The sequence below is a fragment of the Leucopleurus acutus genome (assembly GCF_964270905.1).
Source record: "Leucopleurus acutus genome assembly, chromosome: 8".
NCBI classification, from domain to species: domain Eukaryota; kingdom Metazoa; phylum Chordata; class Mammalia; order Artiodactyla; family Delphinidae; genus Leucopleurus; species Leucopleurus acutus.
In genome coordinates, this window is record NC_139151.1 from 59,795,765 (window position 1) to 59,811,461 (window position 15,697).

The 15,697-nt window shown below is 59.4% G+C and overlaps 1 protein-coding gene across 1 annotated transcript; it reads right to left on the reverse strand.

Moving 5' to 3' along the window:
- Window positions 1-489: 489 nt before the first annotated feature.
- Window positions 490-15,439, reverse strand: INPPL1 (inositol polyphosphate phosphatase like 1). The gene is made up of 29 exons (XM_082843748.1): window positions 15,367-15,439; window positions 14,119-14,533; window positions 11,255-11,318; window positions 11,012-11,162; window positions 10,661-10,781; window positions 10,272-10,412; window positions 9,935-10,028; window positions 9,738-9,827; window positions 9,459-9,557; window positions 9,195-9,345; window positions 8,999-9,105; window positions 8,559-8,661; window positions 8,279-8,475; window positions 7,858-7,975; window positions 7,153-7,249; window positions 6,712-6,850; window positions 6,496-6,595; window positions 6,306-6,394; window positions 5,987-6,068; window positions 5,766-5,855; window positions 5,096-5,209; window positions 4,869-4,957; window positions 4,340-4,427; window positions 4,092-4,247; window positions 3,768-3,846; window positions 3,532-3,672; window positions 1,518-2,190; window positions 1,150-1,283; window positions 490-1,029 (listed from the first exon to the last, which is right to left on the reverse strand). Exons 2-29 carry the CDS (start codon window positions 14,313-14,315, stop codon window positions 939-941), a joined length of 3,795 nt encoding a protein of 1,264 aa, XP_082699874.1. The 5' UTR covers window positions 14,316-14,533; window positions 15,367-15,439; the 3' UTR covers window positions 490-938.
- Window positions 15,440-15,697: the final 258 nt, after the last annotated feature.

Sequence of the window (15,697 nt, forward strand, 5' to 3'; positions counted from 1 at the left end):
TGGCCTGAAGGGTCCCACCACCAATTTCACCCTCATGCATCCCCTCCCATCCCCAGCCGGTCTGGCACAGAGGGCAGGCCCGTTAGATGAGTGGAGGAGCTGCCAGGGCAACGGGATGGAGGGGCTTCCTCGTTCCTGTTTTTTTGTCGTTGTTGCTCTTTTCCTTTGAAAAACCTGTAATTTATTGAGGTGAGTTTTGCTCAATCCAAATAAAACTTAATTTATTGAAGACAGCACACCGGCAACCCTTCTGAGTACCCACGATGGGGACAGGCTACCTGCAAGAGACCGGTTCCCCTTGTGACCAGCGAGGAACCCTGAGCTGCCACACAGCCCCAGGGCAGGGCGGTACAGACCAGGAGACAAATCTAAGCAAACTGGCGCTTTATGGCCAAAATTATTCCCCCCCACCTAAACCGGTCCCCATAACATTAAAGTGCCCGCCCTCCCTAAGCCCATACAGAAAAGCTTAAATAAACCCTAGCCCAGTTTTCGGGCTATTCCTTCATTTCCGGACGGACACCCCCCAGAATGGGGGTTGGGAGAGGTCCTAGCCGAGCCCCTCCACCTGTGGTTCAGGCCAGGTGGAGGGCAGCAGGAACAACGGTGAGAGTGGGGGCCCACGACGTACCCATATGGACCCCATGGCCTCCCTGGGGCTGGAGAAGGGGTCCAGAAAGGGAGGACAGCACCAGAATAACCAAGATCCTCGGTAACCACGGCAACTGACCTCCTGGGCCCTGACTCTAAAAGGTGAGGGGCAGGATGTCCTAACTAGGGCATTCCAAATGATTGGGCAGTAGGGAACGCAGATCCCCAATAAATAGGCAGAGAAGTACTGCCCCGCCCGCTCGTAACTTTTTCAACTCCGGAGCTCTGGCTGGGCCTTCAAGGGCAGGTTGAGGCGCTCAGTTCTTAGCTTCGCAGTGCCACCGCGATCACTTGCTGAGCTGCAGGGTGTCCAGAAGGAGGCGCTTGTGAGCCGGGTCCTGCACCCCAGCTTCCTCCAGATCTTCTTCGGTGATGTCGCTGTAGGGGTAAAAGACGCTGGGAGAAGGGCGAGGTGGTCCAGAGAGCCCATAGCTCCGCCCCCGAGGCCAGCCCCACCCCCACCCCTCCACCCCCGTCCACCTCCAGACCCGCCCCCACCTGAGAAACTCCAGGTCGTCCCAGCCATTGTGCACCAGGCCCTCCTCATAGCGCTCCAAGCCGATGGCCCGCAGCCAGGCTCCCATGCCTGCCTCGCCCAGCCCACCAGACCGCCCGACCTGCGGGCACGGAGCCTGAGGGAATAGGGCACGTCAGAGAGAGCACTGAGGGTGCCTCACACAGCAACATTCTACCGCATGCTCTGGGGTGGGGAGAGAGGCCAGGAGCGGGGCTGATTCATATGACCTCCAACTCCTCCCCAGTGCCCAGCTCAGGGCAGAGGCAACACCACTGAGTGCTGAATGAAGTAAAAGTATACCACGACCCATGGGCAAGCACACACCGACAGCCACCCCTGGTGCACATACCTCTTCTGCCAGGTCCTCCTGAATGCTCTCTCGGATGCGAGGTGGAGGGAAGCTGAGAGGCCGGCCATAGTCTGAGGGCAGTCCCCGGGGCGGCTGCAGCTCCAGGGGTCCTGGCAGGAGCACGGAGCGGCCAGGCCCAGCAGGAGCGTAGTCCACCTCACTCAGTGTCTTGGCCATCTGCAGCACTGAGCAGGAGCGGTCATCCCCACTGGCTGCCTCCCCCAGGAAAGTGCTGGTGGGTGAGGGGCCTGGGGGCAGTGGGGGTCTTGGATGGGCCTTGGGAGGTGGTGGGCCACGGGCCTCACCCGCACTGCGGCCCCGGATCACTGGCCCTGGCAAAGGATCCAGGCTGGGGGGCAGGAAGATGGCCGAATCCGGCAGAGGTGGGGGTGGAAAGTCTGGAGGGGGCAGTGTACCCCCAGACTCTTCATCTGATGAGCTTCCCTCTCCCACACGGGGAGGCCGGTGGCGCCCAAGCTGCGGAGCAGGCACTGTGATGGCCACTTTGTTCTTGGTGGCAGGTGGGACAGGGGCCCTGGCAGGCGAGGGTGGCTCCGGGGGCAGCAGCTGGTGTGGGACCCCTTCAAGGACGTAGTAAGCAGGGTTATTGAAGCTGTTCTTAGGTGAGGGCGCCACCACCCCTTCCAGCTCTGGAGCGCCCTCTGGCTTCAACCTGGGTTTGGGAGTAGAATAACTAAATCAGGACCCAGCAACCCAAAGGGAAGGCGGTGGGTGGGTGCAGTGGAAGGAGAACTGGACTGCGAGTCAGGAGACGTAAGCCCCTGGTCCTAGAGTTGCACGTGACCTTGAGCACATCACTTTCCCTCTCTGTCCCTTGGGGTCCTCATCTCTAAAACTGGGGAGACAGGGGAGTTGAATGGATAACCCCTAAACTTCCTTGCCTTACTCGCTAAGATTCTGCAATCTTTTTTGATTTTGTAACGGTGAAAGCTGAGCGTAAATGGGTGAAAACAGAGGCCAGAAGGAAAGACAATAAAAGCCTTCAATGAGAATGACCAGCCAGATTCAGAAAGCCTCTGGAGGCATCTGAGGCCGATCTACTGGGGAATCTTACTCAGGGATTCAGGTTAGTTTTACTCAAGCCTAGAGATAAAACCAAGGTGACTGATAACAGCTGAAGATGACTGAAAACACACCAGCAGTTTTTATTTACGTTCAAGTAACAATTGGATATAATTAAAAAGCCTCACTTTCCCAAAGTATGATCCACAGAATACTACAGTTGACCATTGAACAACACGGGCTTGAACTGCACGGGTCCACTCACACGCAGATTTTTTTCAGTACTGCAGCACTACATGATCTACAAGCCACAATGGTTGAACCCGTGGATGTGGAACTGCAGATATGGAAGAACTGGGGATACAGAGGGATGACTCTAAGTTATACACCCCTAACCCCTGCCATGTTCAAGGGTCAACTGTAGTGCCCCAGGATATTAATAGTTATTGCATGGAAAAGTTTCCTGGCCCATTAAGTTTGGGAAACTATATTCAACAGAGTTGAAAAAGGATTTCCTTCCTGTCCACATGCTCAGAGCTTTTGCTGATACTATTGTGCACTGGGAATACCTAAGAAAAGAATCTAGCAACAACCATTTCCCAAACTCATTTGACAACAAACCAGTTACCAGCGGGGGCATCTTGTAGGACAGTGGTCCATAGAACACCCCTAGGGAAATCCGTGCTGAGATGAAGGCCTATCCCCAAACAGAAGGCTCAAGTTAAGTGTTTACACAGAGGGAGCTGTTGCAGAAACAATTTCTAATTCTATTTTTTAAGGCAGGATTGAGAGGAAAGGCTGACTGTGCTCCCTTTGACCAGAGAGCCACACCTTCAGGAGGCCTGGCTGGCCAGTGGCCACGAGCGTAGGGCCCTGGCACCTCCGGCCATGCGGCAGCAGAGCAGCCAAGCAGCAGGTGATCCCCAAGCTGGCCCTGAGAGCCACGCACAGCGATGGATAAAGTCAGGGGGTGACAGTTTCCATCTCTCACCTGGGGGTCAAGGGCTCCTCCCGGGGAGCAGCTCGAGGTGGGGCTGGGGGCCTCCCAGTTGGTGGTGGTTTCTCTGGTTCTTCAAATAACTTGGAGAGTGGACAGGAGGCCTCTCCAGAGGCTGGCTTGCGGCTCCCTGACCTGCCAGGGGTGCACAGGGGAGGAGAGGTGAAGTAGGGGCTGACCAAGAGCCCCCGGGCACCCCTCACATAGCACACCACACAGCCCCAGCTCACCTGGGCTCCTGGCTGCCTCGGGACACAGAGGGGGCTTTGCTCTTTGCTCCTGCCTCATCCTTATCAATGCTGATCCACTCTGGGGGAGGAAGGGAAAGGAGACTCAGAGGAGACTTGGGGTCCTGCATCCCACAGACACCCCAGTGGGCTGCTAGCCCCTTCCCAGCTACTCCTTAGGGCAGGCCCACCCCCAGACCTGGCTGCAGAACTGCCAAATGTTCCAGGGATTCCAACATGCCCTCCCTGCAGCCCTGGTCCTCCCCTCCTAGACCCGCCCACACCACCCTGTCTTATGCTCCACACCCCTCCCAATGGGGCCCCCACCATAGAGTCGCTCACGGGTGCCCAGGCGCTCTGTGGGCACCCGCACCTTCATGGAGCCACGGATGTTGCCTGTCTCTTCGCCACGGTGGGACAGGAAGGTCAGGAACTGCTGGGCCGTGCTGCCAATCATGGACTTGAGCGCCACCACGCACTCCCCTGAAGGGCAGATGGAGCAGACCAGCAGACTGCCAAGCCTTTCTAGGGCCCTGCCCGGCTTTCTGTGCCCCTTGGCCCCCCTCGACCCTCACCATAGGATTCGTAGCCGTCCATGGACTTGACTGTGAGCAGGAGGTGCTGGTCCTGCAGGTACTCGATGTCAGCCAGAATGGGCTTGAGCTGGGGCAGAGAGGCCCAGTGAGGAACAAAGGCCCACCCACCCCCTCCTGCCACACCGCCACTCACCCCACCCTCAAGCTCGTCCATGCTCACTCCCGTCCACTCTTAGGAAAGATCCTAATCCATAAGGTAGAAGACACAGTCCTGCATGGGCCTCTCAGAGCACTTAACAGCCCTGTAATTAATTAATTTTCTGCATCAGCAATGACCAACACAGGACCTGATGTTTAGCAAAGGCTCAAGAGCTATTCATTGAATGAATGAATGAACCAGCTGCAACTTGGCTCCCCCCACTCCCCCAAACAGAGCACGTGCCCTCATCCTCACTCACGCCCACCCCACACACAAGCCTGTGCTGCCGGCTCTGCCCGCCCTCCCAGGCAGGCTCCAGGTGGCGCTCTGCTGCACCTCCCTCTCTGTGTCCTCACCCACAAGCCTCACCGTGGGCAGCTGGCGTGAGGACCACTGCACCTTGAGGAAGTTGATGTTGTCACTGCTCTGGGCATCATTTTCGAAGCTCTTCTTGTACTCTGGGTGGGGATGGGGGACACCCAACTGAGCGCCACCTCTCAGCTTCCCTTCTCTCTAACTAGAGGGCTGACCACTCTGGGCACCTCGGGCCTCCCATACCCTGTGGCCCACACCCAGCCCTGGGCCCCGCCTCTGACCCTCCAGGCAGGTGGAGTAGAACTCAATGAAGAACTTGGTGCGGCTGGCCGTCTTCACAATGGCCTCGATGCTCTCAAACTCAATGTAGGCCTGGTCTGAGGTCTTTGAGAGCCCTGAGGGGCAAAGGGAGGAATATAGACAGGAGGGCTGAGAGGGTGGCAGAAGGAATGGGATAGAGAGACTGAGTGCTGGGACAGGGAATCAGCAGCCCTGGCAGAGCAGGAGGGAAGGCCAGGAGGGGCCTCCTCCATCCCAAGCAACCAGTAGCGAGACCCCAAAGCCCAGACCTGGGACTGGGACAAACAGACAACCCAAGATGAGAGACTATCTGAGAGAGGACCAGGGACCAGAATGCCTGCAGGATATGCCCGCCGACAACCCACCACACCACCAGGCACACTCGGGTACTCAAGTGGCCTCAGGCAGATAGACACACGTACATGTTTATGTTCACACGCTCTTGGGCATGTACCTCCTGTGATGACCGAGGCAACACAGACACCCTCACACATCACATATTCAGAAACATTCCTACATGTACATGTAAACACCCAAACACACACACACACACACACATTTAGATGTATTCAAACCTATGCACATCCCCAGGCCAGCACCTGCAGCCACCCAGATGGACGCCACACCCACAAGCACATCCAGAATAGCCACCTTTCTTGGAGATGAACTGAGAGGTAACTCCAACCTCAAATGTCCCAAACACGGGGGAGTGGTCGCTGGTGACGATGTCATCTGTGCAGCCTGGGGAGGGGAGTAGGAATGAGGGCTCAGGGGAAAGCTCCTTATTCTCTGCTGGCACTTCCCAAAGCTGAGGCAGAGTTGGGTCAGCGACCACCCAGGACCACCCATCACCCTGTCTGGGAGGCTCTGACCATAGGAATTGCAGATGATGTGGGTCTCGGGATAGGACTTCCAGAGAATCCGGTCACACCATGAAGGCACGTTGGTCCGGACCTGGGGCAGGGGATGGCAGCATGGTCAGAGGTCAGCTGGGGCCCCACCACAGTGGCCCCAGCGCCCACCTCCTTCCTTGGATCCTCACAACATGCAGGAGCACCCCAGAAGCCCCAAAAGGGGCCACGGAAGCTGGAGCAGTAAGTGCAGAGGCCTGGGCCCTTGACCCCACACACACTCTTGATTCACTGCAGCCCTGGGGGGTCTCCCCAGGCCCAGCTCCTTCTCTTCACTCACCCCAGTTGGCTTCTGCTTGTGCCAGGCATATGTGTCCCGGGAACCCCGCTCATAGCGGTAGGTGGGTGGGAAGGAGATCTCCTCCTCACCTAGGGAAGGCGGGGGGGGATGGAGGAGTCAGGACCCGGAAGACCCAGGGATACCACAAGGATCCTGGCCCTCAGGGACCCCCTGCCGGGCCCACACTCACTGAATCGAAGGAAAACCTTGTGCTTTTCCCGCTCCAGGTTGAGCTGGTCCACCCTGAGCAGGGGCTCAAACTCCTTCCTGCTGATGTAGTTCAGGATCTCCTGGGGTGGGGACACAAAGGCTGGAGACTTGCCCCCTCGAGCCAAAGCCAGAGGTGAGAGACCACCTGGCCCCAGCCCAGCCTCCCTACCAGCCACCTGCCGGGCCCTGCTCACACCTGTATATCCATGTCAAGGCGGTAGTTGAGGTCCCCGAACCAGAAGAGGTGAGTGAAACGCAGAGAGATGTCAAAGGCACTGAGCTGCCGGTCACCCAGCGAGAGCAGCCGCAGGATGTCCAGGTAGTTCTGGTTCCGTCTACAGTGGGGGGTGGGGGGAGGCCTCCAGGGTCAGGTGTCAGGGACAGGCATGAAGGTAAGACATCTCTGGCTGGGGTCAGGGATGGGCCAGGGATCAGGGTCCCTGGGGACAGAGAAAGGAACTGGGGACAAGGTCAAAGTCAGGGAGAGACAGAGGGGTCCTGAGTTGAGGTAAGGAAGAAGGGGGCCTTGGGGGACAGGGATGTAGGATGTACTGTAGACTAGGATATGGGAGAGGGAATAGGTCTTTGGCAAAGAGAGGATGAGGCTAAAGAGACAGTTGAGAAGGTGCCCCCTCACCGGGCAGTCTTCTCATTTCCCGAGGTGAGGTGGCAATTCACAAAGCCAAACGAGGTGCCATTGAACATGAAGGAGACACCCACGGCCCCCTTGTTTCCTGTCAGGGCAACAGAAGAAGGCCCGAGTCACCCCCGGTGGGCTCCCGACTCCCCTCTGCCTGTCTAAGCAGCAGTGGGAAGATCCTCCCGACTTCCCCACATACCATGAGGCAGGCAGGCCCCTGCACACACACCCACGCCTTCCCGGGGGTCCACACGGGGCACATGCAGCCCCATCTGGATGGCCTGGGTCTGTCGGCATGTGTGAACAGAGAGCCCCTGGAGATCACAGGGGACCCCAATGGTGAAGCTGCAAGAACCTGCAGATTCTGAGCAGAATCTATCCTGAGGGACCACTGGACGGCAAACAGGGAGACCTGGGCACTATGCCAGGTGGCGGGCTCTACCACGTACTAGCTGTGTGACCTTGGACAGCTCACTTGACCACTCTGGGCCTGAGTTTTATCATCTAAGAAATGGAGGTAATTATCCTGGCCCTGCCTTCCTGGTGGGGCTGGAAGAGATTTAGAATACGAACATGCTTTGCAAAGTTCAAAGAGTTCTATAGATGGGAAAGCTGAGACTACCCAAAAAGGGGAGACCCTGGACCCTGGGCTGGAGAGGAAGCAAGAAGCGTGGACAGAGGGACCCCACCCTCCCTACTCACCCAGGGTATTGGCAATGCCAGTCTTCACGCTGGATGTACTGACGTGGCTGATGCGGTTCTCATGCTCTGGCTTGACCAGCACAGCCACCTTGATGTTCCACAGTGACTGCATGGCAATCTGGGGAAGGGGTGCGGGGTCACCCCTGCCCCGAGCTGGGCCACTGTCCACATCTCCCCCACCCCGCCCAGCCCATACTACAGACTGTTCTGGAAGTCACAAAATAGGAAGGGCTGCCACCCCTTTTTCCTGAGGGACCAGAGAGAAAGAGCCCTTCCCATAGCATAAAGGACTCCAGTTAAACTTCCTAAAGGATATGCCCAGGGACCAGAGGGAGAGCTCTCCAGGGTCGTGCGTGAGGTCAAGCAGGATAGTTGGGGGCAGTGTGTGAGGAGGCGGGCTGGACAAGAGGATGACCCTCACCGGGCGGTAATCCAGATCTGTGAGCTCCTTGAGGCTCCCGCGGAGCAGGTCCAGCCACTCGCGGTCGCCCACCGAGTTCTCCTGGGTCCCAAAAACATAGATGTCATGGGGTATGGTCACCGTGACCTCATCCAGGGTCTTCCCCAGACCCTTCGATGTGAACCAAGATGTCACATTTTTTGGAGGCGGCACACTTCCTGGAGGGGGAGTGGATGCAGGTGGTCAGGCCCCTGCATGGGGCCCTTCCTCTCTCCCACCCCAGCCCCTGCACGGGCCTGACCCATGTTCCAGGTGCCTATGAAGACGGAGATCATGTCGGGCTCGTCCTGCTTGGAGTGCTTATTCTTCATGAGCTGCAGCAGCTGGCAGAAGGCCTCCCGCTTCTGGGGGGACAGCAGCCAGTCAGGGGCAGGTGGGTGGCCAGGAAACCCCCTTCCACGGGACACCCTGCTAGGTGGCAGGTCCAGGAGGAGACGGACATACCTCTCTGGCTCACCACCATACACCCACTCCTCAAGCATACAACAGGTGCTCAGTAAACGTTCACTGAATGAATATTTGAATCCACCCTCAGGCTGCCCACTCTCAGTCTACACACTCTCTGCTCCGTCAGAACTGCCCCCACCACGAGGGATGGCATGCCTACATCATGTGTTCCCTCTCTTCCCATCCAGCAGGGACTCCTGCAGCCCCCAGTGGCCTGGCCCACCCGCTGCTCACCCGGGCGCTGACAAAGATGAAGTCCTTGCGCTGTGTCCGGTCCTTCTCTTTCTCAAACACGACGCCCAACTTGTTCTGGACCCGCTGGGACTTAATGAGCTGGCGGACTAGGGGATGGAGGATGGGTCACACCAGCCTGTGCCCTGAGGCCCAGGGGCCCACCCCACCCCCCATCCCAGGGTGGGCCCTGGCTCACTGCGGTCATGCGTGAAGGTCGTCCAGTCCTCCTGTGAGTCCCGCTGTCTCCGCAGTAGCACCAGCCGCCCACCCTCCACGTCCACACTCAGCGTGAACTTCTGTGACTTCCCAATCTTGGTCAGGTCACCCAGGGTCACATCCAGCTTCACCTACAGGCCAGGAGGTGGAGGGGCTGCTGAAAAGACCTGGGGGCAGGCAGCACCCCCTTCACCTCCACCCACTCTTTGCCCTGTGAGGTTCCCCCCCGCCCCCCACCATGTACCTCAAAGGCCTGCACGGGGATGGTCTTGGCCTTACGTGTGGATGGCTGCAGCGGGGTCGGGGGTGCTGTGGAACTCATGTCCTGTAGGGCCTTCAGGGCCTGGAGGGGGCAAGGACAGGGCAAGGTTAGGAGCCTTGCTGAGGGCTGGGGCGGGGAAGGACACGGCTGATGTGGGGCTCAGTGCTAAACTACAGATTCAGGGTTCAGATCAGTTAGAGCAATGCAAGTGGCCAGGGACCGGTGAGTGGGTCAGGGATCAGAGGTCAGGGGTCGGGGCACCTTCTTCTGGATGCCTGACAGGAAGTCCTTTAGCACTGACAGCTTTAGCACCAGGCTCTCTAGCTCCTGCTCCCCAGTCTGTGGTGGGTTCTGCGGGGAGAAAGAATGAGGCTCGTCCGTGAGGCCACCAAGCAGGAGGCACCCCACTCAGCGCCAGAACATGAACCCACTCCCCAGAGGTCTCTCCACAATCCCACCTGCTGCTGCAAAAGGCGGGTCACCATGGGTGAGCTCTGCTGGTCAAACACCTTGGACAGGATCTCCAGGCCCGACAGGACCTTGTCCACCTCACTATGGGAAACATCAGGTCAGAACTCCCCACCCCGACCCAAGTATAGGGAAGAGGGGCTGAGTGTGTAGCTTCAGCTGCCACCGAGAGGATACAAGGGTTCAGGCGAGGAAAAGTCAGGAGGCAATAGCTGGTTCCTCGTTCAGGGCCAGAGGTCAAAGGTCAGGGCATTTGTGTAGCAAGGCAGCAGGAGAGGACAGGTGAGAGGTAAGGGTGCAGCGCGTGGAGCTGGATGTCCCAGGTACCTGTGCAGCCTCCGGCATGAGGTGGCAAGGGTGCGGGTGAGGTGCGGCAGGTTGCTGGCTCCACCCCGCACAGCCTCCAGATCCAGCCCGTAGCTACCCTTCAGGTACTCGTGCGAGACAGTGCTCAGCCCGTTGGGAGCACTTCAGGAGGGGTTAAGAAGTCAGTGGAGGCCCCGCTGACCCTGTCCCAGCAACCCCACCCCATTCCTAGAGGAGACGGTACAGGTGGCAGTCATAGTACGACAGGCCAGGGTGTCTGCCTCTGGGGCTGAGACAGGGCGGGGGTCCCTGGGGAGGGCTGGGGGCTTAAAGGTCTTCCCACCTTCAGTGAGGACACAGTTCTCAGAGAAGAAAGGGACTTCCTGCTCAGGAGGGGGTTGGGGTCTCACCTCTCAGCAGCCGGAGTCGTGGGGGTCTCAGGGGCTGGCAGGGGGCTGCTGGGCCCGAGGGGGGCAGAAATGCTGGTAGAGCCAGAGCGCGGGGGCAGTGGGGGCTTCTCATCCTCCCCATCTGTGGACAGGGGCCAGTGGGCAGCGGTGTGAGCCCCCTGCCCTCAGTGAAGTACGGGGGACACGATGGCTGTCAGAGACTTGCATGGAAAGGGGTAAAGGGCCCAGGCACCATGGAGAGTGGCAGCGGGCTTCAGGGGAGTCAGGCTGAGAAGATGGGTTGGGAAGTCGCAGGTAATGGCCGGGGATGGGCGCAGGGAAGGCATTCGTACATCGCACCCCGGGCAGCACCTGAGGCATCGCGGTCATCCGGCAGGTCTGGCTCTCGCTCCCGCTCCACAGGCAGAAGCAGGGCACACACCAGGCCCTGGTTGGGCTGGGCGTACAGGCCGATGAGCTCCCCCAGGGTCTGGAAGCGGCGCACAGGCACACCCTGCGAGGTCTGCAGGCCAGCAAGAGTGGGAGAAGCGTCAATCAGCTGGTCCCAAACCTTAGGCTGGAATCAAGGTCAGGGGTCAGGGTCTAAGCTCCTACCTGCACGGCCAGGAAATCTTCTCCATCAGGGAGAATTCGATATGTGTGCACATGCTTCTGATACCTGACAGCAGAGCAGGGGATCAGAATCTGTCACCCCCAGGCTGGGTTCTAAGTCCCAAGACCCTGTTTCCTCCTACCAGCGGGCTCAGCCCCCAGGGCCCTCGTCTAGGTTTCCTTAAAGCTGTTTGCCCAGGCTGCACAGGGTTAACAATGGGGCCAGTCCCCTCTATCCTGCTAGTGCCAAGCAGAACAGGAATGCCCAGACCCACCCACCCCCACCCCAGGCCTACATACACTCCACACCCACTGTAGGGCCCCGGAAGCATCAGGCAGCTCTTTTGTGGCCTCCACAGCTGTCTAAACAGACCCTCTGGGCTTTGGTACCAGTCTGGGCCCCCCGCCAGAGTAAGAGTCCTCAGAGGCCTGGGTAACCCGTCTGCGTGCATGGGTGACGTGCTATCACACGTGTGCCTGCTGCCTGTGTTTACACTGGTGTCTGGCTCTGCTGGAGTCAGGTGTGTCTGGAGTAGTTTTGCTGGGGGGGTGTGAGGATATCATTCTAGGGCTTTCTCCCCCCTTCCCCAGACACCAGGAAATTGGGATGACCCATGGGGGCCCTCTATGGGAGAGGTGGGCCTCTAGGAGCCCCAAGCTAAGGAGGGGCAAGAGGGGTGCTGACAGATGGTAGCAACAGCTGAGCAGGTGACAGCTGAGCCTGGCCTGGATGGTACAGGCTGCACTCAGTGCGGGTGGAGGATCCCTCTGCAGCCGCACCTCAGGGCAGGCTTGCAAAGGGGGTCACCTAGGCCGTGTGTGTTGGAGGTGGGTATTACTAGAGAGGACCAAATGCCTATTTGAGGAGACTCTACACCCTAGCCACAGGGCCATCCTCTCCCCTCAGGTAAGCCCCGTCCAGGGGCTCTCCTGACCACTGGGCACAAACTGTGTGGCTATCTGTGTGTGACTGGGTGTGTTGGTTTTTGGACTGTGGGTCTGTGTTTGTAAGAGTAATAGCATCCCATTAACTGAGTCCTGTCTCTGTGACAAGTCAGGTACTCAACGTCCTACAGACGTGATCTCATTTAATCCTCACGTTTTAAGGCAGATATTATTATCCCTCTTCTCCAGAAGAAGAAACAGGCGCAAGGAAGAAAAGTGATTTGCCTAACGTCACAGAGCAAGTAAAAGGTAAGTAAAAGGCAGAGCTGGCATTTAAAGTCAGGACGGAGGCCAGGACCTGTATCCGGGCCTGCTGGTTGGATTGACTGCGCCTGCTGGGGCAGGGCTGTGTCCTGAATGTTTCCCCTGTATGTGTGGGTGGCATATACAGGTAAGCAAGTATGTTTCTGATCACCCACTCCCAGGTTCCTGAGATGCAGGGAGTAACCAGAGTCAGCCGGTAAAGCTGAAGTCCTCACACACAGACAGCCCCTCACCCCACCCATCCCCTCCCCTGGCAATGGAGCCAGGACTTTTCCCTCCTGGGACAATAATGTTCCCATCCAGACACAGGCCCAGCTGTCCCCCTCCCACTCAACAGCTGATCTAGCACCTGCCTCCCTCCCCTCCCTAATTAGGGGGTACGCCTCAGAGAGGGTTGGCATGCAGGACTCTAGGTTATTCATCTGCCTAGGCTGTCCCTCTTCAGTCCCCTATTGGGCCTCAGATATGGGACATAAGCTGAAACTTGAGGGACCCCTTCCTCTTCAGGTCCACTGCCTAGGCCAGGGTTGTTCAACCCTCAGCACCACTGACATTTTGGACTACATAATTCTTTGTGGTGAGGGACAGTACTGTGCATTGTCGGATGTTTAGCAGCAACCCTGGCTTCTACCCACTAGGAGCCAGTAGTACGATCCCAGTTGTGACAACCAAAAATGTCTCCAGACATTGCCAAACGTCCCCTGAGGGGTAAAATCAACCCCAATTGAGAACCACTGGCCTAGGCCAGTGTACACCTAAAGATGTGAGGAGAACGGAAGGGAAAGAGACACAGGGATAGGGACTTGGGAGGGCTCACGGGCCTGAGGAGGAACATAACTAGGTCTAAACAAAGCAGCCCCACCACTTCCCACTCACCACCTCCACTCCAGAGGCCTACAGGAGCCCACCCAATGTCAGATTCTGGGGCTCAGGGGGGCAGCTCAGGAAGAAGACTGCAAAACTGAGAGTGCAAACTCACCCAACACCACTGCCATGCACGGCAGATGGGTACAAGCACAAAACCAGGCCCACTCAGAGAGCTGCCAAGTCTAGCCCCACGCTCAGCACCCACAGCTCAGGGCTAGGGCAGCAGGATCCCAGAGCCAGGACACACACTCACTCACTGATTCATGAAATAATGACAGGGAGCCATACTGCCTCACTCCCCTTCTCAACACCACCCTGTCCCCAGCCGCAGTCATACATACCCAGGCAGGCCCCAGCCTCAGTCCCGGGAAACAGAAAGCCCCCTAAGGAAGCTGCTGGGCATCCCCACACACCCCATTAATTCCTCTGGCCCCAACTCGCACTAGACACCCAATCCCTACATAAACAGAAGTGCACACAACCGTGGGATGCACATCCTCACCCCTGCCTGGAGGATGCCTGAGGGGGTCTGCCAGAGACTCCCTACACTTTCCCCAATTATAGCGACCCTGGGCCGCAGGACCCCGCATACTCTGCCCTCAGTGCCGCAGCAAGTGCCCCCAGACACACAGCAGGAAGTAAGTGCTCCCGGCATCCTTCCTCAGGCCCAGCAGAGAGCCAAGGCCCCCACTGTGGCGGGCGCAGGCGTCCCACTGTCCCGGGCCCTCCCCACAGCACTCAACGAAGCCCGGGCCGTGCCCCCGCCCGCCGGGAGCCTCAGCCCCACTCACAGGACGCAGAGCGCGAAGGCTCCCGCCACGCTCTCGCTGTCTCGGACCAGGAAGCTGCCATCGCGGCCTGCCCGGGCCAGCAGCTCCTCGGCGGCGGCGCGGCTCAGGTCGCGGTGGTACCAGGCGGGGGCCGGGCTGCCCAGAGCGGCCCCAGGCCCGGCGCCCCCTGGGCCCGGCGCCCCGCACGCCGAGGCCATGGCCAGGGCAGGGTTCAGCGCCGCCCGCGCCCACCGCCCCGCGCCATCCGCCCTGGGACGCTCGGCGCTGACGCTGGGACCGGGCCCGGGTACCGGGGCTGGGGACCGAGCCTGATGATCCGCTGGCGGGACCGAGCCGGGGATCGGGGCTCCGTGCTCCGCCGCGCTTGCCGCCCGGTTTGCCGCGCAGCCGCCGCCGCCAGCAGCGCCGGCCTCAACTTGAAGAGAAAGAAAAGTTTGTTCAGAGGCGGCGGGGGAGGGGCAGGAGCGGAGCGCAGTGCCGGGCGGCCGGCCCCCACCCCCACCGCTCGGCCCAAGGCCCGTCCCGCCCCTGCCCTCACCCTCTTCCCCGCGGGGAAGCTGCCCTCTGCATTCCCGCAGGAGCCGGGACCCCCCAAACCCCAGGGGAGGCCGGCCTCCCAAACCCCACAATGATCCTGCCCAGCCATCACCACCCGGAGAAGATCCAGCTCCTAACGCCCGCCTCCAAGCCCAAGTCAACCCATCCTGCGCCCCGACACTTTGGGATTCCCGATCCCCTCCCCCTCCTTTCAATACTCACAATTATATGACCCCCAACTCCCATAAACGTCTGATTCCACCCCCAAATCCTTTCCATTCGGCCCCCCTACAGACTCGTAGAATCGAGTTACCAAAATCCCCGAAGGATCCCATGATGAACCAACCTCCTGCCGTCTCTCTCCCCATCACCCCCAACTCCCGTGAAATCCAGCCCCTACTTAGACCTGAACCCCCAAACTCCACTGGGTCCCAGTCCCGCGTGGGGGATCCCCCACAAACCCCTAGAGGAGGTCCAGTGTCCTCGAATCCCCATGCACCGTCCCTGGCAGCCCCTCTCAGCCCAGGCAGAGCCCTTCCCCCCTCTCGGCCAAGTTCCCTGGCACCATCCCCCATACCCGCAGGCCCCGGCCTTGAGGGGTTCAGCAGCCCGAGATCAGGCCTTTCCTTGCCCATCTAGAAGAAAGTTCCCTCAAACCCCCGGGCTCCCGACCTCTCCACAGAGCCCCGGCCGCCGTACTCAGACCCCCACCTCCTGGGCTGCTCCGATGCCCCCTTCCCCGGGGAAGCAGCCCTGGACTCCCAGCGGCCACTTAAGATGGCCATCCTCTGCCGCCGCACCCCCCCACCTCGCCTTCCGCCCCGCCCGCCGCCCCGCCCCCGCGGCTCTCCGCCGAGCCGGGGGTAGAACCCGCGCCCCGCCTCGCCCGGCCCAGTGCCTTGATTCCGGAGCCGCTAACCAGCCGATTGACCTCGGGCGAGTCACGGCGCCTCTCAGAGCCTCGCCTTCCGGCTCTGTAAAATGGGGATAACTTTATGAGGGCAGACTCAATAGGACTGTTCTTGTAAAGCTCTCCGCACGG